At 46.5% G+C, this 26,670-nt stretch overlaps 1 protein-coding gene across 1 annotated transcript; it reads left to right on the top strand.

Annotated features, from left to right (window-relative positions):
• Window positions 1-14,016: 14,016 nt before the first annotated feature.
• Window positions 14,017-25,253, top strand: CLDN1 (claudin 1). Its single transcript, XM_065674271.1, has 4 exons — window positions 14,017-14,331; window positions 22,162-22,326; window positions 22,786-22,870; window positions 23,251-25,253. Exons 1-4 carry the CDS (start codon window positions 14,109-14,111, stop codon window positions 23,411-23,413), a joined length of 636 nt encoding a protein of 211 aa, XP_065530343.1. The 5' UTR covers window positions 14,017-14,108; the 3' UTR covers window positions 23,414-25,253.
• The last annotated feature ends 1,417 nt before the right edge of the window (window positions 25,254-26,670 follow it).

The following is a 26,670-nucleotide window of genomic DNA, read 5'->3' on the forward strand; positions in this document are numbered from 1 at the left end:
CTCACCTGCAATGGGGAAGGGAGGAGGGCGAGAGCACCCACGGGAGCTGTTGCAGCCAATCCGCCCTGCACAGTTAAAGCTCTTGTCATGCCTGGCTGAAGAGAAATGGGTTGTGCAGAAGTGGTATACAAGTAACTGGAGTCCTGGACTTGCAAGGAAAACAGGTATCATTGCAGGTTTTGGCAATACAGGGATGAAAAAACAATCAAAACTTGTTCTCCAGGGCAGAAGTTTTGAGCAAGGGACACACAGAAGAACTTTCTTGTGCATGCACATTTACTCTTGTACGTCAGTTCATGGCCTAGCATTGAGCAACTATAAAGTATCTTGGTGTTGATCCCAGGTTACCCTACTGGTCTCTGATGCAGTGATGATCTAGTTCAATGCAGGAATGTCACTAGAAAGGGAAGGGAAAAAGTAGCAATCGTGGGCCTTCAGGACCAACACCAATAACCATCCCAGCTCAGATATAGAGCTCTGTATTCTGCATTTAAGCCAAACCTAGATAGTTTTCATGCTCTGGACTTCTATTTGTTCATGGCCTGAGTCTGGCTCAAACAAACTTTCAAAGAAGTGCCAGTTTGGGGGGGGTTGGTTGGATTTTACCTGATCACTTACTGCCATTGCAACCTTCCAGTTTTCCTACAGGACTCCCTGGGCAAACAGAGGTCACACAGGCTGCTGGGGACAGAAGACACAGCCTCTGTAAGCAGTCTTCTCACTCAGTGTCTCCTCACACACAGTGCTGAGAAACTCAGCAGGGCTCCAGGGTTTCCAGGAAAACCAAGGGGGAGTGAGATACGAGACTAGAAATTCCTCCCATCCCAAAGATGCACAAAAACCATCACAACCTCAGTAATCTCTATTTTTTTTAAGGAAGAGCCTTAAAAACACTGGACACCTGCCTGCAGTGGGCAAGTATTCAACACAGGGCTGAAGAGCACAGTCTTGCTCTGCTTACAGTCTGCTTGCCTGAACTGATGGTGTCTGAAATATCAGCTGTTTCCTCCAGATGGAGCCAGTCGGTATTTTTGCAGAATAGCTCAAAGCTTGCTTTCTCCTACGAAATTTCTATCCAAATACAATAGCAATTAACAAGTTTGTTATATAACCCGTACAATTCCTGTCATAACCTCATAAGGCAGTTTTACTGTCAGAGTTAACGCTCTTTTGCCTTGATCCCAGGATCACTCTGTTTCTGAGAGTTCACACTGCAGAAGAGGTCCTTAACACATGCCTGGGGAGACATTAGGTAGAGAACAAAAGTACCAGGTTCAAAAGGCCAGGGCATGCAGCACTCCCTGCAGCTTTCATTTTTCTGCTGTTTTCTAATTCTATTCATAGACACTGACAAATGAGGAACTTCTTTCTCTGCCAGATGCATGTTTTAATACAGTTATGTGGGTATGAGACTTTCTGCTGAGTTTTCTCGCATCCACATGTAAGTATAAGGAAAAAAAAAAAACACCAAAAAAGAGACAAACACAAAAAACCAAACCAAATCAAATCAAACAAAACTAACCAAAAAACCCTCCCCAAAATAAACAAACACTGTCTGCACTTTATGGCTTTCTGTAACAAGGGTAGAGTTGTGTTTCCATTGGTTCTGACCCACAGTGACACTGGCCACACATGTCCTATAAACAGGCCACATATATATAGATTGCATTGATATGAGACAGATGATAGCAATATGCACCATCTTCCTGCCCTTGTCCCGCATTGTATTAATTAACCTATGGCTGCACCAGTTTTCAAAACAAGGTATTCTAGATAGTTATTACTAGTAGTAACTTAGAAAAAGTGGTGCAGGGAGCTCAGAAAAGGCCTGGATAATCTGAATTAAGTTGTTAGAGGTGGCAAGAGCTAAATTCGACGGTATTAGAACCTGGATTAGCCAGGAACTGTATTATAACCATATGGGCCTCCTTGTCTTCTCATTCTGCCCCACACCCAAATACAAGACTCTTTTAGAGAGGATAAGACTGGGGAGACCTGAGGCCATTTTTCCTCACTTGGTTCATGGTGAAAGTGTGCCCAATACAAATATTACAGAGGTGGAAAGTGAAGAACTCCCAGGGGAATAGCAGGACCACAGGAACAGCAGGACCACAGGAACAGCCGAAGTGATGTTTCTAAGCTTTGGTAATGGGTCCATCATACTCTGTTCTTCCCACTTAGCCTTTCAAGTGTCCATGAATGTCAGCCCAACGAGCAAATTCCACTAAGGGATGGAGACAGCATGTTGAGGTGCCAGTGCTGCCTATGCTTTGCTCCATCTCTCTGTAGCTATCACCCCAGTCCTGGAAAAATCTTGTTTATTTTCCACATGACCAGCAATTCCTGTTGCTGTCCCAGCTCCATCCATTTCCAGGTGTTCACCCTCCCTGCAGGGCAGGGCAGGAGAGTGACCCTTCCTAGAGCAGGATGCCAGTGCTTCCCTGGCCATGAGTCACCGGGGGACGGGAAGTGGATTCGCACTAGCCATTTGCATCTAGCTCTGGGCTCAGGAGCATCCTCACCTCAACAGCAGTGCAGGCCAGGATCCTCCAGTTTTCCCTTGTGTAAGACTGTTACAGAGCATGCAATACAATGAAGATGGTTTGTGATTTTCATCTGACAAAGTGGCCAATTCAAAATCTAGTCCTTCTTTGGGTCCATGTCTCCAAACAGTCCCATGGAGACTTCTGGAATTATTAGAAAGAATACAATATTCTCATTCAGTAGAAACTGGCAAAGTACATATTAATACTCTTTATTTAAAACGAGTCAGCATCTTTGTGAACCAAAGCCTGCAGCCATTTCTCATCGTACTCTTCTTTCTTAGTTTAACACAACAGATGACCCTTCAGGTCTGGAAAACAGCTCTACCAAAATTACCTCTTTGTATAGCCTAAAACCTGGTTGACATGACTCCATATAGCTTTCAAATGGATTTGTAGGCTGTACTATATATTCTAACTATATTTTATTCTCTTGACTAACTTAACATATACAGCACTTTGACACTAACAAAAGCATTAAGGTATCTTAATACTTAATTATCACAGCTTAGCCTTGAATGGTTCTTAAACTGTGTGGTGTCAATGCAACATAACTTTGCCAATGTAACAGCCTTACCATCTTACGTGCACATGCACTCCCAGCTAAGAGATAAATGCAATATGGCTTGATTGCTTTTATTACTCATTAACACAAGGTGGTCTGTGCTTTCTGCTGAAGCCAAGCCATCATGTTGCAGAGAGCAACAGAAACTACTGCCAGTCCTAGGAGGATCATAGCTGGTTTCCGTCTGCTTACCTACAAAACCATTCTTACAGCAATACCCCAATGAGGTCGCAGCCCCATGAGCAGAGCAAGGTTGTGTCCTCCGTTTACTCCCACAGTGTCTAATATATAGTGTAGCAGAGGGCCTTGAGCAAGAGGGAAGTGGTGATGCTGCACATTAATGCATGAAATATGGACCTAACTGCAAGGAAGCAAGCAGTCAGTGAGGTGACTGATGTGTCCAGGGCAGAGGCTTGTCCAAAGAGCATGGCTCAGGAGTCAGAGGTGATGGAAAGCTTTAGGAGGGATTTCCCTAAGAGCTCTTCTGCTGCTGTGGAAGACTCCATGGGCTTGACTGCCCAACCTTTCCCACTCCTCCATCCTGGCTGTACCCCACTTCATTTTCCTGTTTCATACACCATCCATCCACAGCCTCTGCATAAGTGTCTTTGTGTCCAGAGCAGTGCTCCTGGGACATGGGATGCAACGCAGATGAATTATGGAGCAGTGTGTGTCAGCTGTAATGTACTACTCCAACCATGTTCATATGGTCACAAACCCCTGGAATTTAGCATGGAATTAGCTTCGTAACCCCAAGGAAAACAGTAAGACTCTGAGCAACCTATCATAGAATCATAGAATATCGGGTTGGAAGAATATAAAGGATCATCTGGTCCAACCTTTCTTGGCAAAACATGACCTAGAGTAGATGTCCCAGCAGACTACCCAGATGAATCTTAAAAGTGTTCAGCATTGAGGATTCCACCTGTGGCTTTTCAAACAGGCAATAAATAGGATTTTAAAAAGTAAGAAAGCAAAGGGATTTTCTAGTAGATATGAGCTTGAAGGATTTGTAAGTAAAACTGTGTTTATGTGTGTGTGTATATACTAGACACACAGGTATGACGCTTGCATACACTCCTTTAAAACATTGTTTTCAATTACTCCAATGCAGTAAATAATAAAATAAACATTTCATAGAGTCTCTTCAGGCTCTTAAAGTAACATGCTACTTCTCTTCAGTACAATAAACTTTGTTTCATAGCTGCCTATGAAATCCCACACCTGGGAAACACATAATCTCAATGACGTATTATTAACCCTATTTTAGAGCCAGGGAAATCAAGACACTGACTAAGTGCCTTAAACTGGGAGTGTGGATTCACAGTCCCTCTCCTCATTAATACCAGGGCAGCACTCTCGTAGGCGTGGTGAGATTCTTATCGGTGAAAACATGCATGACCACTCAGGTTTCCTGAAAGCAGCCACCAAGAACACACCGTGCTGTCGCTGCATACCAGCTTCACGCAGGCGTGTACAGGCGGAGGAGCTGGGCAGTGCATTAGACACACCTTTTCTCGGCATGTCAGTAGTTCCAGTGAATAGCCCTAGTCCCCAAGCACCCCGGGGGCTGTTGATGCCCTGCCACGTCCCTGTGGCGTCATCCTCATCCAAGGGTGTGTTTCGTAGCATGAGCCGGAACTTTCTATTGCCCTGGTGCAAAGGTGATAAAGTGAGTGAAGCACAAGTTCTGTGCCACTAATAGCAGACATGCAGGAAGGGAAGGGAGAGCAGGGTAAATATTTTGCTCTTTCCACAGTACCAGAGAAGAGCAAACAAAGAAATGTGCCATGGAAGAAGGGGTTTGTATTGTGTCTATGTTCTGTTGGCTGCTTCTCAGACAGTCAGCTCACCTTAGCCTAAGTGAGGGAAGTGAAAGGGGTCATATGTGTGCTTCACCCCGAAGGCTCTGCTGGCTGAAATCCAGCCCCTCTTGTGACTCACTTCACAAGAAACATCAGCTTCAGACCTCTGTGCCCCTTTCTCCTGTTCACCAACCTGCTTATCAGAGAGTGATGAAAGCCTCACTAGGAGAGTCACCGAGGAGGGGATAAAAGTAACTACTGTGTTAGAAATGCAGATTGGTAACAGGATGTTTGATCTGCTATAAAAAGGCAAGGAGGACAAGAACTAAGGCTTGGAGAAAACAGTTGCTGCTGTGATTCACAGCCCCTGAGCATGGGACAGTTTTGGGACCTGGGTAGGTGAGTGTGGGTCAGGTTTGAGTACGGGATCTGCAAGGAGTTTCCCTGAAGTGCTGCCACTCCCTTAAAATCATTGTCTGCCCACCTGCTCCATCACCAGTCTTTTACCACACACTCACTGTCCCCTCTGCTCATACATCCAAGCTGCACATTGGATGCTGCCCAGAGCTGACACAGAGCAACCCCAGGTCTGCACCCACCATGAGACACTGAAACTACTGTGCACAGCCAGGCTCTGGCAAGGGGGAGAACCAGCTGCAAACACCCTGAAGACTCCCACAAGGCCACCCCCTTACTCCAGCCCTCTCCCTGCATGAGAAGGGGACAGGGCAAGGATGCCAGGCTGCTGAGCAAATTAATGGGAGCAGAGCTCCTCATCTCTCACAGACACCCCATCACCCTCTGCCTTCACCTTGCAGTCAATCTGTGCTGTAGGCTGAAGGACAAAACCACGGAGGAAGAGGAGAGAAGAAGGGCGAGGACAGCCTAATCCTTGTTGGAAACTCCCTGAGGAATGAGAAGACATGGGCAGAGCTGCAGTCCTAGCCCTGGGACAGGAGACAACAGTGGCTGATGCCAACCTCCGGTGTTCATCTCACCCAAGACTTTTATATAAGGAGTGTTTTCAGAGGCCTCCCGTCCTCTCTCCTTGCCTATCCTCCCCCTCTAATCAAAGTCTCTCTGTGCAGGAGAGGAGAGAGAGCACATGTCCTTTCTTTCTTTCTCTCATTCTGTCCCCATTCTGCCCTGATAGCTGTGTTTCACAAAGGGCTTGGTTTCCTTCTCTGTTCTACATGGAGATGTGCTGTTCCTCATCCAAGCTCTCCCAGAGGAGACCATCCCACCGCCTTCTCACTTTGGCTTCGTTTGCACCTTCTTTGTCAACAGCACAGGGTGTGGGCTCATCCAAGTGCTCCCAAATCATCCATCAGCAAAGCCTCTGTGTACTTGAGGCTTAAGGAAGAGTTTTCATGAGCAGAGAGACAAATGGGAGAGAAACACCTCCAGCCTCTGGCCTCCAGCCAGATAACTGAAGTTTTAAACTCCCTTTAGGCACGGAAATATGACCTTGGGTCACCAATTTGCTCTTCCAGTCTTAAAGATAAAGGGTGTGTTAGAAAGTCCTGGGGAGAAGCTACTTCCCTCCTCCTCTGCCTTGCACACATGTGCATGCATAAGCTCTACTTCCACTGCAGGCAGGTCTTGAACTCAGCAAAGGATTTTTAGGAGTTTTCTTCCCATGTAGGCACTAGAATAAATGGCCACATTTGAAAACTTTTTTGATGCTGCTCCCCACTGGAAAATCCATCCATGTGTGTCACAGCAGCAGCTACCAAGTGTTTCAAAAATACCTGGCTCTGATTTCAGTGTTCTAAAGGGGACTGAAGCATATTGGATATCAATACTTAAAAATCCCATCCTCCTGCTCCTCTCACTTTCTAGAGACGACTGCTTGTTGGAAGTTCATTGTGCAGGGTTGGCTGGCATATCAGTAAGGATGCCATGCAACTGGTCACCAGTTCTGACCTGTCGGAAGATTTCCTACAGCAAGCTAATCACTGTATCTTCGATTGTTCTAATATCTGTTAAGACATCCCAAATAGGTTAGGTCTGAGGGAACCTTAGAGGAATTTCTAGCAATATGCGGAATGGACTAAGTTCAACAACCCCCCAGATAAAAGACCTGAAACCTCATCTCCTAGCCTTTACATTGCCCCTGAAGAGTCTGATCTACAAATCTTGCAGATGTTTATGGCAGAGCCTTTCTAGAAAGGACCCTGCATCCCTTTATCTTCCCACAACTGATTACCTGGCATGTCATAAGGGCTGAGGAAGTGGATAGAGGTTGTGGTCCAAGCACAAAAGGTGAGACATAGACATACCCTGGGATGGGAATCACTGAGTAATCTCTAAAATGCTGAATACAGCCTGGGCTTTTCCATGGCATGAAAGTTGCCCCAAAACCAGATTCACCGGTACTTAAGCTTGATGGCTTCTTTCCTCAGTGGGTGAGCAATAAATGGTGGTACCTTTGGCTTTGTGGAGGTAACTGTCTTCAGTACTGTCTGAACAGCAGTTCCTGTGGAAGACTTCAGATCTAGCCATTAGGGATCTTCTATTCTTCCTCTTTCTACCTGTTTGTTATATCATTCCATTTCAATGTGCCCTCCTTCCTTCCTCTGATTTCAGGAAGAACAACCTGAGGTTCTTCCAAAGAGGAAATTCATTGCATAACTAGGACATCAAGCTTGTACATGAGCACAGACACTACCCATCACTGGGTCCCTGGTGAAGACTTAGGGAGATATAGGTAGAAATACGATCCCTGCTATAACTGGTCCTTGGAGGATCAGGGCCAAGACCTTGAAGTAATTAGGAACATGGTGAGAGCAAACAAGATGGGTATCAAAGGTTAGGTCTTCACAGCACCCATTTCCTGGAGTCTCTGAGAGATGTTTTCCTAATTGCACATAGAAAACTCTTCCATGGATGGTACCAGGGATGAATTTTATCTTGTCAGCATCTTGATGCGCATCTCTTATGGCTGACACGCTTAGTATGACACTCACATACATACACATCTGTCTGCCTGTCAGTAAGGCTTGAGTCTCACTAATTCTCTTGCTCCCCACCTCCTGCTCTGGGATTTGGACACCAAAAGCTGCTGTGCTCCAGCTGGCACTAGTGGCACGTGGTGGGGAAAGTGGCACAGTTTGGGGCTGACCCTTCCAGCAAGATGCTGTCCACCAGACACTTCACTGCTGAGCTTCTTTACCACATGCCCCACCACAACTGTCCTATAATCTGACACAACGAGTAGTTTCACACATTTTGAGAAAGACTTTTGTTGATGATATGACATAGAGCTACCTTCTATTGACAGCATGCAGAAGAAAGGTTTTTTCCACCATTACTTCTCTAAGACTGTGAAACTCATTGTTTCTCTTAATTTGAATGTCTGGCCTTTTTTTTATATCTGGCTTCTAGTACAGAATGTCCAGTGAAAGAACAATCCTAAAATAGAAAAATTAAAAGCAAAATAAATCCTACTTTATGGGTCAAATCTGTTGGCCTCCATGGGATGGTTTTGTGCCATGGAATCTCTATCAGAGTTTTCAGTGTCACTCTGGAAAACAACATGAATGGCTAAATGTAGGACCACTTTTATTTCTCAGCAGCTTGCTGCCTTGCACAGACAAGCCTGGCAATCTGAGAGCTGTGGGTAGTGACGCTCACAGTGAAGCTTTATACATGCCAAACCCACTTGTTTACAGGCAGGAATGATTTTAGTGTTTTGGGGCATTCTCAGGGACAATTTTGGGCCTTGTGGTCATTTGTGGGCTGCTGATTCATGAGAAGATCAAAACCAAAGAGAACAGGTGAAAACCTAGGAGCCGTGGAGGAGGCACAATCCCTTCCAGAGCCCTCACTGACTCACTGAAGGGTGGTTCGGAGGAGAAGCCAGGAGTTCAGCCAGCCTCCAGGCTCACACAACTTCAGTGCGTTACATACAAACACATTTCAACTAGAGCCAGATGAAATCCGTCATGTGAAGGGTAGAGTGAAACTATTCCCAAAACTGTAGCTTTATCACAAACGGTGAGGAAACATGAATGTTTGAAGGACTGCAAGAAGAGGGTTGATTATTAGCTTGGTTTATCTCCAACATCTTAGGAATTCCAGGTCATGTCTGCTGACCAAACACAGAGAGGTTAATGGTGTTTAAGACCCTCAACATTTCAGAAGGAATAATTCATACAGCCCATTTGAAACCCAGTTTTCACAATATATTCGCTGCGTGTAGTCAGTAGTAAATAAACCCAGTCAGTCCCTCTAACTGATGCTTCCTCCACCAACCACAAGTTTCAATTCCAGATCTGAGCTTTCTTCCTGGAAATGGAGATTTCAATTTGGCTGTGCAGGGAAAAGCTATGTTTTTTGTGTTATTCACTGTCCTGCTCCCTAAAAGGCAATGAGAATCGTTTGGAGGAGGTCTTCTCCAGCAACCTTTTTCAGAACTTTGTACTGAATGGCAGTCCTGCAATGGGGAGCAGCTGACAAAGGGTTAAGCTTTACTTGTGCTCCTGTGCTCTGTAGCCCTGCAAGCTGTGATCTTTGGCTGCTTCAGCAGCTACCATGCTCAAACACAACGTCTGCTCCTCACTGCAGTCTGGGTTGGACCCAATCCTGTCTAATCCCAGGGGAGATTTGCAGCCGTCTGAGATCTTCCTGACATGTGGGTGCTGCCTACAAAACAGTGCTTGGAGCTAAGGTTCGGCAGGGGTGTTTCTCCTGGATGGATGGGGGAGTAAGTGAGAGAGAGAGAGAGAGAAGAAAAAGCAGCCTGCAGATAACCAACAAAGTCATTACGAGTTTTTTCTAGACAATGTAAACCAGAGCTAAATGCATGTGATCCCACCAGTCTGCCCTTTTCCCCCAGAACCTTGGAGACACCAAATGAAACGGCAAATCATAGGGTTCCAATGAAGCAAGATCTTGTATTTTCCTGTGAAACACAGAGTAAACCTGCAAAACTCCTTACTGCAGGATACTGCAGGTGCCAGAAGTCTAAAAACCAAACAGCTGAATTTATGAAGAAAAATCAAGTGAGCAAAGTGAAAGTTAAATGTACTGGCACTGGCTCAGGATATACTCAGACGTGGATCAGGGTGGGCTGTAACACATTTTGGGGTAGCATCAGTATGTGCTCTACAACTGGCTCTACAATGGGCTGCCACCAGAAACAGCAGACTGGGTTGATACTGTCTGGCCATTCCCATTTTCTGGTCCAGATGTGGAGCTTGTGTCTTCACTTTGAAATCTGGATCATGAAACTGTGCTTGCTCTGTGCACCTGCCCGTAGTTATAATAACTTATATCAGAATGAGATGTTTCCTCCCAATACAACAGTTTTAGCTCAAGTATTAATTACAGGCAGCCTAGGGGCTGGTTTTAGGGGATACCAGGATCACATGCGGCCCCATGCTCTCCAAACACAGGCATTGCACAGTGATACCTTCCTCAAGAAATATCTGAGAGAAGAGGAAACCAGGCTGCTCACCTGCAAGTCCTGGCAAGTATTAAATCTTGTTTTTGCCAGAAAAGGAAACAGGTATCATTTACTACTCACAAAGCACAAATCCCTGCCGAGTACGGAGGTGAGGCTGCTCGTCTGACTAACAACACCCAAAAGAGCGATATGACCAAGGTATTAAGCATTTGCTCAGTGCAGCAAGGACTGTTGCACATGAGGAAAATGTCTTTGAACAATTAGAGGAGTCTGTCTACCTGCAGACTAAACCACCACAGTTTGATTTCAGTAACTGTCTATATACACGCCTCTTCTCACTTGAACCTGCCTTTGTAAAGGGCAAAACATGAAGACTCACATGTTTACTTAAGAACAGGCCACTCACTAAGGACTGTCAGTACCTTTAACCTACAGAATACAGAGGAGATTGCAACATTTTGGATAAACCCAGATCTTTCAGCTGAGACTAATGAGCTGAAGGAATGATATTTCCCCAAAAGTCAGGTAGAAAAATAGGTGAAAATATTTGGAACTCCCAGTGAAAAAAAGAATCTTAGGCAGAGGAGGAAAGGCAGTGATGATTAAGTAAAAAGATGGCTTACTTTGCCCATTGAACAAGTGCAGAAAATAATCTAAAGAAATATTTCATGTCTCAAAGAAAGGAAGAAAGTCCAGAAGAGGAGACTCTATGCTCTTAGGGATGCTGTAAAATTCACCACAAATTCCAGAGCACTGAGAACACTGATGAGCGATGACAGGGAAATGTGGAGTTTCAGTATTTATCTTGCTTTGTAAATTCCTTGTGATGTCCATAGAAAGAGCTGCTGGGTTTTGAAATCTCTCAAGAAATGTGTAATAAGTATCACTTTCGTATTGTCACTGGAAAACACGATATAAATTGAGTGGTTATGAAGCTGGGACTCTGTGCACAAGGTGTTTACACAGGTTGTCAGAGGTGTTCAGTAGTCAGACATGAGCAACTTGTCTTTAAAGCAAGCTGCAGGTACAGAACTTGTGCCTATGAAGAGTGCATAGAGGCACAGGGAAGAGCCTGTGCTGCAGACTACGTGGACTATCAGAGGTCCAAGAGCACATGGGTGTATCTCAGTATTGCCTTTCAACACCTTTTGTTTGAGCCAAGGCTGCTCCCTTTTGCATTTACCCAGGAAGAGTGCCCAGTGCAGCACCCAGCAGGGACAGAGGGGCAATGGGACAGCTGTACAACCCCTCAGGAACACAGCACCCACCTTGTGGCAGCTGTAGGCTGTAATCCTACAGCCCCTTACAGAATAAGGCTTTCTTCAGTCTTAGCTCCATGGAAGGGGAAGAAACTGAGGACACATGGTGTTCTACTGTATGTCTAAGCAGTCAGGCTCACACTGCCAACAGATTGGGCACAAACTGGCTCAAAGATGCCACCAGGACACAACCTAAGCCAAGTTTTCCCAGTTACAGGTAAGCATGGATTGCAGTCCTTCCAAGAGCTGCAGCATGGTTACTTTATACAGCACATGCCTGCGTGCCTGCTACCTGCATCTCCTCAAGACCACTCTTGATGTCCCTCCCAGTGCAAGTGCAATCAGATCATTGCCACGGAGGACTCCTCCCTGTACTTTCCTAGAAGGCTCAGTAGAAAGCCCAAGTCCTTCCCACACAAAACGGCTGTTCCCCCTCCTGGCTGCTCCAAGCCTGTAGCCAGAAGGATTTAAACCTGCTAAGTGTCTTTTACCCCTCTCCACAGCTGACCTCTCTCTGCAGGAGCCAGTGAGGAGCTGTCTGATCTGTCTGGGGGGGTGGCAGGAGGGTCAGGGGAGGGGTGAGTCAGTTCATCACTCTGACGCACCTGGGAACACTGTACATTCCTTTGCAGATGGAAGTTATCAGGCTGATATGACTACCCAGACATAATGATCAAATCCAGACACTCCTAACCCTGCTTTCTTCAAGTTCGTGTGGGTTTCTGCCCTTCCTCTTCATCAGACAAAGAACTGTTCCTCCCAAAGATCAGCTCCAACAGCCAGCACCATGTTGGTTTCTCTACTCCCTGTAGCAGAGCTCTTGATGAATACGCAGAGAGATGTATCTATTGTCTCTGCACTGCCAAAGAAAACTTTGCTGCTTTCCTATTTTTCACCCTCCAAGCTATAAAACTGAGGTCCACAGAGACCCAGGAAAACACCATTTCTTCAGCTGCAGGTTCACAGCTCAAAAAAGTGGAAAAAGACATGGCTGGAAAAGTTTGCTACCAGGTAACTAGAATGGATTTCATCACACCAGCGATGCTGCCCAGACGTGGGGAAACGGCAGTAGCAAGTGTTTTCGGAGCAAACCAGCCTTGCTTTGTCTCTGCCCGGTGTGGCGAGATTGCGGTTGCTTTTCTCCCCTTTGACCCCCGGCATTGCGCAGGACGGGTCAGGTAATCACGAGTCTTGTTTGTTTGTCTGTTTGCAAATCTCAGGAAGCAGCTCCAGCAAAATCTCCTAAATCATCAGAACGCAGCAAACCACCGTGTCAAAACAATACAGCCCCATCCCTACCTCCAGCAGGATGTTTATCAGTAATTATCACCTGTTTATCTGAGAGCCTGGGATTACAGCAGGTCCAGGCTGAACGTCCCCTCCATCCAGCCCGTGGTGAGGGCAGGAGGCACCACCCAGACCACGCTGTGTGCTCCCCAGCCCCCTTGAAGGAGACGGTATTACCTCATTCTGGATCTGTCAATATTCAAATATTCACGTAGGAGAAAGGGCAACTATAGTAACTGGGCAAATACACACCCGAGAAAGAGGACACTCCTTCCTGGTCTGTAATCCCCCTGTAATAAACCTTAGCAAATCACCGAGGCATTCAAATATCGAAATTTCTCTTTTAAGAGAGAGCCGGTAACGCAAAGATGTACTGCACACAGTCCTTATTAAAATGGTACATTCAGAAGTTTGGTTTTAGGGTCCTGGCAATATTTGTACATGGATGATGAGTGTTTGCTCAGCTGCCTCTCTGAAAGCTCTTTAAAATCATAGTACTGATAATTTCCATGACTTCTCTATTGCTTCCTCTGGAGCAGTGTGTTCCCACGTGTGCTATGTGCCCAGTGAGTCTGCCAGGTGGGAAATGCCCCTTGCCCTTACCTTGCAGTTGTGGCCCTGACCAGGGGAAGGTGGGTCAGTCAGACACCAGAGGGACAGCTCAACCTACACCCAACCAGCCAGTGGACCACTCGGTGAGGGAGGAGGTCTTCACTGGGAAGCAAATTTGATAACCCCGGCTGGTAAAGCGCAGGTGACAAGCAGCAAGACCCAGGGAAGGGTAATGTGGGTTCCTGGTATCGGGTCCCCCAGCTCTAGACAGGGGGGAAGACCCAGGAGAGCACAACCAGGGCATGTTTGGAGATAGGAAAGCACCGCCAGCACGCCCCACGGGACAGGAGGGACAGTCCCACCGGCCGCTTCTCCAGAGGCAGCGAGGGGCAGGGCGAGCCTCAGGGGCTGTCGGTCGGGGCGAAGCCTAGAAGGAGGAGGGGTCCTTCCCCCGTGAGAGGTAAGGTGTGTGGGGAGCTCCTGGCTTCCCCGAGGAGGAAGGTTGGGGGTGCGCTGGGCCGCGGAAAACCCCGCGGGGCGGGGCGGGACGCGTAGCCACCAGGGGGCGCGCTTTGCGCCGGTTTAAAAGGTGCGCGGGGCGGCGCGCGAGCGGCAGTGCGGTGCGCGGAGCTGGGCGCTCTTTCCCGCTTCCCTCGCAGCCACCTGTCCCCCCTACCCCGCGCAGCCATGGCAAGCGGGGCACTGCAGCTCCTGGGCTTCGTGCTGGCCTTCCTGGGCTGGATCGGCATCATCATCAGCACCGCCATGCCCCAGTGGAAGATGGCATCCTACGCGGGGGACAACATCGTCACGGCCCAGGCGCTCTACGAGGGGCTGTGGATGTCGTGCGCCATGCAGAGCACCGGGCAGATCCAGTGCAAGGTCTACGATTCGCTGCTCAAACTGGAAAGTAAGTTGGGGCTGGGGAGTGCGCGTGTTGGGGTGCCCGTCCCGTCGGGGCCATCCTCTCCTCTCCCGTGCCTCTCCGGTCGGGACTGGGGGTCGCTACCCCCACCCCGGTGCCAGTAGCGTCGGGGGTCGGCCTGAAGGACGGAATGCTAGTCCTGTCGTGTATGTGTGTCCCTACAAGAGTGCCTGCCCCGCCGGGGATGCCGTCGCTGTCGGGTCGCTAGAGCTCTGTCCCGTTGGAGTCACGCCGTTTGCCTCTTCGGGGCTGAAGGGCTCGGGGTCACCCATCTTTTTGCTCCTCATCCTGCCGCGGCTCGGATGCGTTTCTCTTGGGGTTCCCCCGGTTTCTCTCCCCCCTGGGGCTGAGCGTGACTCCCCGGTGCCGGCCGTTTAGGGCACCCGCAGCTCTGCTGAAGCGCACTCCACGGCAGGAATGCCCCTCCAGGTTGTGAGGGGGGAAGAGACACGCTACCGGGGGAGAAAGCAGGAGCCGTTCCGCGCTCTTCTTCCAGTCCCCCCTAAAAATATCCCGGGAGTGCAAGTGTCAGATCCAATACGCATGTTCGGGAAAGCGCCATGCTTGCGAACAAGAGCTTTTGGTTGTAGAACTTGATAGAGCATGGTTCGGTTAGAGGCGAAGTTAAACGGTTCTGAAGTGGTCTTTTCGAGCACGGATCTTTTTTGGCGTTTGTCTGTTTCGGTCTTTTGTTCTCTGAGAAAGTAGCTGCTGCTCCCGTGAGGCTTTTAAGCAAAGAGCAGGCAGGTGAGCTGGACTCCAGCCCAGGTAGCACTGCCTGTAGCTTTTAGGCAAACCAGTACATCAAGGCAATCTCTAGATCTCTTAACCCGTTCTGGGATGGCGAAACCACCTCGCACGCAGGAACTGTAGCCTGGCTTGCTAGGTATCACTTGGGGCGGTCACGCCGAGCTAGAGCCCCGTATGAGTTGTTTCTAGAGCGCTGGGGCATATAACAACGCTGACACCCAAGGTTAGGACAATTTCATTATTTTCTTTTCTCGATATCACTTCCCCCATCCCGAGTCCAGTAGTGTCCTGGAACACCTTCATCCTTCCCCCTCCCTAACTAATAAAATAATAATTGCCCCCTTGACCACTTTCTTTTTCCAAAATGAATGAGCAGGGAGTTTCACATAAACCGAGGACCATGGGGAGTACCCCCGAGTCAGATTGCCACCAACCCTTCCTGCGTATCACTCAGTGCAGCCGGACACCCCCGTCCCCACCTTCATTGACAACCCACATCAGTCACTCCTGCTCCCTTGTAGCGAATACCCGTGGGCCCTGCAGCTGGCAGAAGTGCACATTACTCCCTTCAGGAGTGCGGTGCATGCACTTAGCACTAACAGGTTGTAGGGCTGTGGGTAATCGGGGCTGGGCTAAGCACATAGTCCGGGATAGTTTAAGTAGTAATTATTGTATAAGCTGAGCTTCAAGCCTCTTATCTCGCACTGGGAGTGGGCGGCAAAGATACCAGCAGGGCAGTGGAATCTCCAGCTACCCCCTGGATGAGTTGCGAAAGGTGAACTTGCCTCGGGGGCTGTATGGCTGCAGCCCATTGTGCTGTAAATGAGACCTGCCTGCAGAATCAGATGCGGAGCCTGGCTTGAGCGGACTCCTAAAAACCTGCCCCAGGCCGTCCAGACCTGGCCCATTGATGGCTGAGCTCTGAAAACCAGCTGCTTCCCTCATCTCTGTCCTACAAACAATAAGGGCTCTTCTCCTTTTTCAGGACTATGGGGAATGAGGTGCCAGAGACCTAGGCTGAGCTATCCGTGGCCTTTTGTGCTCTTGCTTGAGCCCCATGCCTTGCAAGGCACACTTACCTGAAAGTTCCCTCGAAGACCAAGAAATACGGAAATCACAGGGGCTGTTTTCCTTGTTGGGAGTCCATGAGGACTCCTAAGAAAGGATTCCTTGTACTTTCGATACCCCAGTTTGTTTAGGGTGCGCCTTTCCTGCTTGAAAGCTGATCATGCTTGGGGATGTACACCTTACCCTTTTCCCCCCCCTGCCTGCTCTCTCAAGGTCTTACAGCCACACAGGTTAGGACAGGGACCAGCAGTGCTGTTTTGGGTGGAGGTGCGAAAATAAACCACAACACTTAATTCAACTGCTGTACCCTGGGGTACCTGGAGCTATGCAGTAAGAGCTCCCTTACTGCATTCACTTGTACCATGGTAAAGGTGGTACAGCAATAGGGGCAGGAAAGCTCCTGCTGGGGGACACTTTCCTGCCAGAGCGTCACATGCCGTGAGCTCTCTGAGCCATATGTGAAAGACTCGTGTTGATGGGAGAGGTTCAGATCTGTAATTACTTTGTCCCTGTTGAAAGGACTGAGCCTCCTCACACCTACAGTAATTCACGGTTGTGTGAATGCTGGGAAGCTTTGCCAGCAAGCTTTTGGGCATCTGGTAGTTATTGCTGTTCCTCTAGATGTGTCAGTGTTTGGCTGCTTGAACTGATGCTGCATATCAGAGATGGGGTTGGCACAAGCTGGTGAGCACTGTTAGCCAACTGAGGGCCCTCCAGCTTCCCGGGTGGCCACACTGCTGGAGTGCACCCATGCTGGCACTTGTCCCGCAGCTGCGTTCAGCTGAGGGGTTATGTCAGTACTGCTATTCAGGCAACAGAAAGGCTGCGTTTTGCTGGCTTACATGAAAAGCAGTGCGTGGCCACACGCAGACATAGAGGCAACAAAAGCCACCTTTGCAACAAGGCTTTGTTGCACAACCTCAGCATTGTTCTTGTAGCCCTCCAGCATCATCCATGGAGCTTAGCTCAGCTTTGTGCTCCTCCAGGGTCTCAGGAGAGATGGTCTCAGACAGGAGGGAGAAGGGCTCCCGGTACCTGTTTCTGGAAGCTTTAAGCCCCACATATCCACTCTCTGTTCAGAGCAGAGGTTATTCTGGGTCCTGTGTAGGTTGTTTTAGCTGTTCTAGCTAAAGATACTAATAATCCTGTTTGGGTCTGCTGGTAGAGGTTCTGTGCTTGAGACAAGCTGAGACTCATCTACTACTGCATCACCAAATGTAGTACATCCACAACAGGCCTTTGTGCCCTAGCACAGAAAATAAACAAGGGTTTGGATGCCCTCTGGGTCAAATAGCATCACTGAAATATAAAATCTTCCCTCTTACATACTTGCCACTCCTGGCTGAGCTTTGTTCCATGAGCTGGGGAAGGGGTGGTAGGAAGTAAGAGTTCATGCTCAGGTTAATGCTGCTCTGTTGTGAGGGTGGCCCAGAGAGGGACAAAGCTAGCATGCGGGACAAATGTGTTCAAATAGTTTGTCATCTCCCCATCTCTGCACCTGGAGTAAGCAGGTAGAACCTGTATCTGTGCCTTCATGTGGGTGAGGGTTAATTTGCTCCCTTGTTTCTCAATCTCTGTTCCTTCCTATGAAAAATCATGATCAAGTGATGAAAGTTTCACATGTGCTGCTCTTTCAGAAGGTAGAGGGTTACATGGAATGCCACCAAGGCTGTTCCTGTGAGGTGTTGTGTCTGCAAGAAGGTATGGGAGTCTGTGGCAATCCACTGGCTTTGTTGCTCTGCAACCAGCTTCTGAGTAGTTTAGTAGCTACTGTTACTATATGTTACTAAATCTCCTAGTAAGGGAATTTCCAGGTCTTGTGGGAAAACAGACCCCCCAGTTAACCTCCTGACAAGGAATCAAGAAATGGTGGTACTATGTATTGCGTGTCTTGCCAGCAAGCTTCATCTGCTGTTTGAATGACTGCCAAAGGGCATTGAACCTTATTTACTTTGAGGTGGGCAGAGTACAAGGCCACTGCTACCTATTGAACTTGCCTCTCTTGCACTGGAACATGCAGTGATGACTTCCCAGCCTTCCCACCTCAGCAGGCAACATGACCCTTTCTGAATCTGTGTCCTACTCAGATTCCTCTGTACAGTCTTCTAGACTTGTGGGGATATGCTTTTAGGGGGTCCAGACTCCTAAGATCTGCTGGTGATGGGTATGCAGGGTCTGGTTAATGGATTGAAAGCCTACAAGCTATTGGTGGCTTTTGGGTTGAGCCAGAATGATGGCAAGGTGTAAGAGATGTTCTCTCACTATTTCTAAAGCTGTTACTGCTTGCTTCATTCCCTCACCTGCTGCACAAAAGTAATTTTCACGTGCTGGCAGGGCAGAACAGCAGGCTCTCGGATCCCACTCCAGTCCTTCCAGAAGTAAAGGCTTTAATGAAACCCCAGTGAGAAGGCTGCTGACTTCTAATGGAGGTGGGCAGTGTATCATGCTTCCTACAGTATAGGGGTGCTTGCAATTCCTGGGCAACATCCCTTACAGTGATTAAAGGGATCTGCACAGCATCTGTTTCACCTGTATTCTGTCATCGCTTGGTTGCATGGAGGCCATGGGAAGGGAATGAAAAGTCCATAATTTAAATACAAACAAGGGAGTCAGTGAGCATCCCTATCAGAAAATAATCTGCACACAGAGCCATTACAGCAATTTGGCATTACAAACAGGCATTACAAAAATCCCATGGCACTTTTCCAGCAGCTTTTCTATAGTGTAGATGACATAAACAGAATAAATAAGTAAATGTGATGACAGAAAAATAACCTCAAACATATGGTGGTGAAGTCTTTTAATATATATAACTAAGCAGTTGCCAGCAATTACTTCTGTGTCAGGTAATAATAGTTGTGGGAAGGAAAAAAGTCTTGTGATAAGCTACATTGTGTAGTTTGCATCCAAACCCACTAAGTCAGGACTGTTAGCATGTTTAAAAAAATTGGGCTTCATTATGTGAAACAGATGCAAGCTACTGTGTCACTTTTGTGGACTTACATGGTATTCTACACTTGCAGAATTCACTTTTTTTTGTTAACCGTTATCAGGAGTTTTAAGCCTCTGTCCTTCAGTACTTGCTGCTTTCTTGCTACAGGCTTTTTCAGGCCAGGTCTCTCACTACTAATAAACAATAACAAGGCTTGGCTTACGAGTCAGTAGTGGTTTCTATATTGACAAAATACTGTTGCCATGTGACAGCAGTTGTTGGGTGCCAGGCCAGTTTGTCTTGGCCTGCCACCTTGTTACAGGACTTTCCTTTTCTTTCTCCAAAGAACTCTTGAAAGAGTTGAAGCAGCAAGGAGTGTAGGGGAAATCCTGTTTCTCTAATATGATAGATGTTGTAAAGGTGAATTGCTATGGAGTACTTCTATTTGTTGTTGGTAGCCAGTCCTGTTTAGCAGGTTAAGACAATATCATATCATTTGGGATTTTTAAAACGCCTGGGAAGGCCCATGTGAACAACAGAACTATTATTAAGCTAGCATTCTCAGCTAGCTTTCTGGATGTGCAGCTTCCATTAACAACGTGGCTGTTAATGTGTACGCAATAACTAATAGCTAGTATGGTGATTAACCACAGTCAATGTACTGCACACATTGCAAAAGTGGTGGAAGACAAAAGCTCCATCTGCTATGGGCAGCCATGCTGGGTGGAGGGAGGGTGGTTGGCTAATGCAGTCATGTCACAGTAAAAATCCTTGGGATACAGGGATAGTCTGTTCTGCAAATGCTCCAACCTGTTTTTGTCCTACTGTGATCTTCCTAAATGCTTCTGTCCTGTGTAAGGGAGGGTGAGGACACCAGGAGATCTGCTGAAAGCAGGCAGCCCTGGGAAATGCTCACAATGCTGCTTTTTGTTCAGCTGCTTCTGCAAAGCTGCTGTGGCATGCATCCAGTTAATACTTGTATATCTTGAGATTTTAGCAGGTTTCAGAGCTAGGTATTTCGAGGTCATAGAAACATTCAAGCATCTTCCTGTGTTTGTCCCATAGTACCATGTTTGAAGGTGAGAGGTCTCTTCCCACAGTTATAGACAGTTTTCTAGTTGTTTCAGATAACATTTTCCATTTTCAGCTTCATGAAAGAGCTCTTTCTAAACCCTTTTCTAAGAACATAATTTTGTTTCTGCAGCAAGCCCAAGCCAAACTCACCATAGACTTAATGAAACAGATTTGATACTTCTACTTTTCCCATGCAAAGTATGAACTAATGTTCAGCCATTGGCCTCTCCAGAGCTGCTGCTGTAATGCACAATTTACCTTTAAATAAATACATTGAATATGAATTGGTTGCATGGGTGGTAACCTGTCAGCTGAACCTTCCTGAAAATTGGTGTAACTTTGATAGAAATTATTTCGAGTGTATCTCTGACATTGGAGATAAATCTGTCAAAAACGTGCTTGGACACTGCTGTTGTGATTTATGCTAAAGTGATAAATGGCTTTGTAAATTAATTTCTGTGATCAGTGCAGCAGATGGGTTTTGATTAACTCCTGGGTGGTACAGAGGTGTGTCACCTTTCCCCTTTGAAAGGAGAGATGACATTAGGCAAGCTGACTGGGATTTTTCCCAAGAAAACTAGGACTCTTAAGGAAGTGTGTCACTTCCTATTGCTCTGAATATTGCTGCCTTATTGTATTATCTTTAACTGGTTTCATAATACATTTGCAGAGCAACAATGTTGTGTGTGTAGAGGTAGATCCAGGGTCTGTTTTACAGTGGAACTAGAGCCTGGCAGGCTGTTGTTGGTGGGGGTCACAAGAATTTTCCTGCACAAGAAGTGCTGTGGGGCAAAGTGTCGTGAAGCTGCTGAGGATAGGTGTGGGGCTGTGCTACCCTCCTGGCCAGTATCGTGTTTGAACTGCTGTCTGTGTTTCAGGTAGAGCCAAAGAGCCCATTGTTTGTAGCACAGGCTCCCATGGGTCCACTGCAGCCAGTGCTGACTGATGAGTTTGCAGGTGCTCTGTTTTTGTAGGTTTAAATTTTGCAGCTGCAGTTGTCCAAGCTTGAAGGGCTTCGCAGAGGTCTTGCAGTATGCAGTCTGTGCTTTCTAAGGGTGAGCTCCAGACCTGGGGACAGATTCTGGTGATGCTTTGCTGAAACTATACACGTGCCGCTGCTAGATAACCCTTTGTGTCACAGGACAATTTTGCCTTGGTTATTGCGTGTTCCTGGGAGTCTGTTCCTTTGACTAACCAGCCCTATTTGTTCCCAGATCTTTAACAGGACTGTATCTTAATACATGCTGTTCAGAGAAACTTGATTTGCCAAGCAGTTACGCTCAGGCTCTTTCACTTCTATTTTATTTCATTTATTTTTTTGTAATGACTTAATTCATATCATTATTTGTCCTTTGGTACAAAGAAAATATGAATTCAGTAGCTCACATACATAGGGTTAGTGTGTCTGTCTTCAGATGAGTCAATATTAAAGTAGGTCTTGGATAAAGGGATAAAGTACATTGAGTCTGTCTGCTGAGAATGTAGACAAATACAGCCCTCATCTATGGGAGGCATCACCCTATGCTCTTGTATAAAAGACAGGTTTTAGAAGTGTTGAGCCATAAAGATTCCTTGCTGTCTGCTGTGGGACTATTCATATGTATAGTGCTATTCATATTAAAACATGTGCCTAAATGCTTTGTCAAGGTAGAACCTAAATCTGAATGCTTCTTTTGATAAACAGATAGGTCCTTCCAATTGGTATTCAAATGATCAAGGAACAAAAGATGTCCGGGGGCAATTCCCAGGTCATTTCCTGCAAAAAGCTGCATACCTTCTTTTGCCATGCATTTTGGAAGAGGCTGAGAGTCCTCTGATCCTGATGCATGAGGGTTTCTGAGAGCTTAAAGCTAAAAAAGAGTGACTTGTTTGGCTGTATCTTGTGTAACAGGGAACAGAGTATTTTGATACATGATTACTGAGCTCAGTAATTTGAATTTGTTTGTCTCTTGAATTTTCTTTGTGGTAACACAAATACTAATGTCTTCTAGGCAGTCTTCAGGCTACTCGGGCTTTGATGGTGGCTGCAATACTCGTAGGCCTTGTTGCTATATTTGTTTCTGTGATTGGCATGAAATGCATGAAGTGCATGGAAGATGATCAGGTGAAGAAGATGCGGATGGCTGTCTTTGGTGGGGTGATCTTCATTGTTGCAGGTTGGTAACTTACAGATGTTTTTAGCATTATATGTGACACTTGTAAACGGTGTTTATCCCGCATGGGATGCGAGAGGATGGGGGAGGGCTTGTTGCCATTGCTCCAGGAGTATTTTGGGCTGGGAATTCCTTAGTTGACTTAGGCATGGCAGCTGCCAAAATTTCTTGGCACTAGCATTATACTTTCTATATGGACTGCATGCCTTCCAACTGTATTAGCAGAGCTGAGTTTGACCTGTACACCCTGTTTCAGTGAAAGGCTGTCAGCAGTTCTGCTCTTGGTGCAGGGTAACTACAGTTAACACCAAATCCTTTCTTAGTAACAGCTCAGAACTTACCAGGGTGGCAGCAGCTCAGCATGACTCCAGATGCTGGCTCTGCTACATGCTTATTTTTTGCAGTGATTTTGTTAATTATTTTTTTTTCCTGAAGTCATGACATTGTTTCCTTCACATGTAGGTTTGGCAGCACTGGTGGCCACGTCATGGTACGGCAACAGAGTGGCTCAAGCCTTTTATGACCCTTTCACCCCTGTCAACACCAGGTACTGATTTATTTGATATAACACTATAATATAGCATGTCAAATGCTCATGAAGCTTAGTTTTGATTAGTAGTAGCTCAAAATAAGAGAATTTCCTGAGCTAGCTGTGCTGGCTTCAAACCGTGCAGAAAAGACTATTGGGTCTCATCATCCATGTGGCTTTTGGGTCTTGGCTTTGTTTTAATGCAGCATCACTGCCAGACCAAACTGATGTGACTTTTGTGATTTTCATCCACTAAATTCTTAAGGCCTGGTTTACACAGAGCTTGGCCTTTCTGCAGCTGTGCAGGGTGACCTAAAAGAGTGGGCTAACCAAATGTGTAAAGCTGACACTGTAATTCAGAGGTATTGCTTGTATTCACTTTCTTCTTTCTCCCTCAGATTTGAGTTTGGATCAGCTCTCTTCATTGGTTGGGCAGCTGCTTCTCTGGCCATTCTGGGTGGGACCTTCCTCTGCTGCTCCTGTCCCCGGAGAGAAACTTCATATCCATCCTCCAGAGGCTACCCAAAAAATGCCCCCTCCACGGGGAAGGATTACGTATAATGGAAGCAAAGGAGTCGCCAGCACTGCTAGTGAAAGCATTTTGGAGAGGACACTACAATGCCACTGTCCTGAGCAGAGTTCAGACTCTAGGTTCTGCCTTCCTCTTCTCCCAAAAATGTGTATATTTTTATAATCCTCTTTGCTACTGGACGTAACTTCTCCTTTCTCTCCCAGCCCATGGAGGAAGGCTAGCCTAGGTTCATAGGTATTGCCACTGGAAAGATGAAACCTCCAAGCTTGGGTTAAGTTTAGTATTTGGGAGCAAAAGGGAAAATGATACTGTTTTTTAGATGGATGTTGGTGCTTTTTTTAGTTGTGTTTTTTAATTAGATGGTAACAATTCAGTCCCATATCCCATTAAGTTAGAGCCCAGTGTGGTGTGTAGAAATTAAAGGAACATACATAATATACAAAGTGATGAAAGCAATAGCTTAAGGGGAAACATAATTTTGGGGAAAAGATTTTACATGTAGGAATGTTTGAAGAGATCAAAAATGCTCTTGTACTCTTATTAGTATCATCTTCACCATCCTACTTTCTGTGCAGACTGGCATGACATAGGGTCAGAGAATTAAATTGCTGTGACTTACATTGGAATCCGTAACTGTCCATGCACACGCTGTTGGCCAGCAGAAGATGCAGTGTAAGGTGGCAACTGCAGAGGCTAGCAGAGTCCCAGGGTGGATGCAGGTTTCCCTGGTGCTGGGGAAAAGCCTGAGAAAAATGATTGCCTTCTGTTTTCACTGGGTTTCTCTGGCGGGGCTGTTGCTGCTGTTCCTTAGACACTGGGTGTTGCAGGTGATTGGTTTTCCATGCTACCATCCCAGTACCTAACTGAGCTTGAAGCTCTTATCCCCTTTGTGTTACAGGCCACCCTTTAACAGATACTCTCCTCTTTCCTTGAGTCTTTCTCATTTGGGCTTAGTTTACTGATCTGTTTACCTTATGCAGCTAAATGTGTTAAACCAAACAGAATGCACTGCTGCTCCCTGATGTTTCCCCAAGGATACCTCACATGCTGACATTTGATCCTGTCTTTTTTTTTTTTTTCTTGTAAACATGTTCAGTGATTATATGAAGGCAAATTCCAAGGAAACTGACCCAAAGGTTATGGCATTTTATAGTAATTGAAGCTCACCAAAGAGGAAGAAACTAGCATTTTCAAGATAAAGCCATCCTTGCATATTAAGTTGTATATTAAAAAAAAAGAAAATTAAAAAAAGAAGCCGCTCATCAGAAGTTCCCACCCCTTCCCCAGTTAGTCACTTAGTGTTTGACTAACACTGGCTAAGGCTGTCTGGAGTTAAGTCTCAAATGCTTGGAAGGATGATACTAGTTCTCCAGAGCTCTGCCTTGCTTTTCCTACAGAAGGAAACTGGTGGTTTCTGACCAGGCTTTATAATTGTGCATGTGTTCAGAGACATCAGATCTGTTTCTTTCTGTAGACAGGGAGAGCCTCAGGCTGAGCTATGTACAACCATGGTGTTGGTGGTTTGTATAAGCCTTGTACCTCTGTTTGACCTGACTCTCTGCAACATAAAGTTACTAAAAGAAATCAACCAGAGCATTTGCTTCAGGCTTGAGTTGATGTTGGCCTGTACTCTAAGCTGGGTCATGTGGCTTCCACTTCTTCATGGGGAATTGCCCGTGCACAGCAGCTGCCTCACAAGACCTTATCTTAGGAGGTGGCAGTTCAGGTCATATTAAAGAGCTGCTGAAGTCTGTGCTTTTGTATATGCATTAACCCTGAGCCAGGGAGCAGATGCTTGTATTGGGAACTTGTATAAAGTGTTTAAACAATTTCAATAAATGAATTTTTTCTTTTTTTTTTTAAGGAAAATCGGACTGTATTACTTAATTTCTTGGGTTTGAGCAGAATTTGGACAGCATGCATGGAAGAGAAGCTTGAGACTTGGGCTTTTGGGAGCCTGCCTGCCAGTATGGAGCTTGTTTAGCTCTGTGTATCTACAGCAGAAGTAGGTGGGGACAGATCTTCTGCAGTGAGTCAGGCAGTTGTGGCCTCTGGCAGACACTCAACCAGTAATCTGCTATGATTGCAGCTCAGGAACCAGAAGGTCTGCTCCTTGTTGCAAGCAGGCTGCACCCTGGGCGGAGCAGGAAGGGGTAGGGGGATGGCAGATGGCACAGGGGAGTGGGAGCTGCAGGAATGGGGAAGGGATGGGGTGTGGAGCCAAGGCACTCCTGGGAGAAGTGCTCTGTGTTTCAGCAATGCTTTGCTCTCTGTAGCCCCAGAGCAGAAAAAGACCTGTTTGTGTGTCTCGAAGCTGTATGTTTGAGGCCTGAAGCTGGGCTAGGGGGGGTTTAGATGGAATATTAGGAAAAATTTCCTTACTGCAGAAATTTTTAAATCAATGAAGAAATTAAGTTAGGCATTGGAACAGGCTTCCCAGGGAAGCGGTGGAATTGCTGTCCCTGGAAGTGTTCAAAAACTGTAGGTAAGGCCCTCAGTGACATGGTTTAGTGGACTTGGCAGTCATGGGGTCATGGTTGGACTTGATCATCTTAAAGGTCTTTTCCATCCTAGTTGCTTCTATGATTCTATGATTCCTGGATTAGTAGGATCATGAAGAGATGGACTGTGGAAGGATCCATCTTGCTCTAAAGCCACCTTGGGATGATATTGTACTTCTCCCAGCTATGACAATGGGTCAACCAGTTGGTACACCATTTTTGCAGGCTAGGTAGAAAATGGTCCCAACTGGGAGTGGTTTCTTCTAACCTGCACTGATACCTCCCTACGATAGAAGCAAGAGGTATAGAGCCTTGCTATCTTGCCTAGAAACCTTTTTCCATTTACCTGGGCTCTTTTGTTCATCCCTTTCATATTTTCAAGTACATGTGACGAGGGGCAAACTTTATTTAAAACCTTCTCTTAAGCTCAGTCAAGGAGCTGCCTCCTCTGTTCCCTTGCTCTCCAAGGGCTATTTGCTTTTGTAATTACAAGTAAAAGGAATAGAACTAATTAGGCCTTGTAAAGCTGGCAGAGCAAAACAGCCAGGCATGCAGCTGGCTGAGTAAGCTTGCAGTGCCTGGAGCAGACTGGTTGCCTGGCATAGTTTGGGGTCTATGGTCATTCTTATTCCAACCTGTCAATTAATCAAGGATTTCCATTGAGATTAATTTTTTCCCATGTTTTCGTGCCCGCTCCCTCTCCAAAGACTTTTGCAAGTTCCACTCTAAAGTTTCCTGGGCACAAGAGCGAGAGAAGAAAGCAATCTCACCTATAAAATGGTCAG

This window comes from Lathamus discolor, chromosome 3 (assembly GCF_037157495.1).
Source record: "Lathamus discolor isolate bLatDis1 chromosome 3, bLatDis1.hap1, whole genome shotgun sequence".
In the NCBI taxonomy this organism is placed as follows: domain Eukaryota; kingdom Metazoa; phylum Chordata; class Aves; order Psittaciformes; family Psittacidae; genus Lathamus; species Lathamus discolor.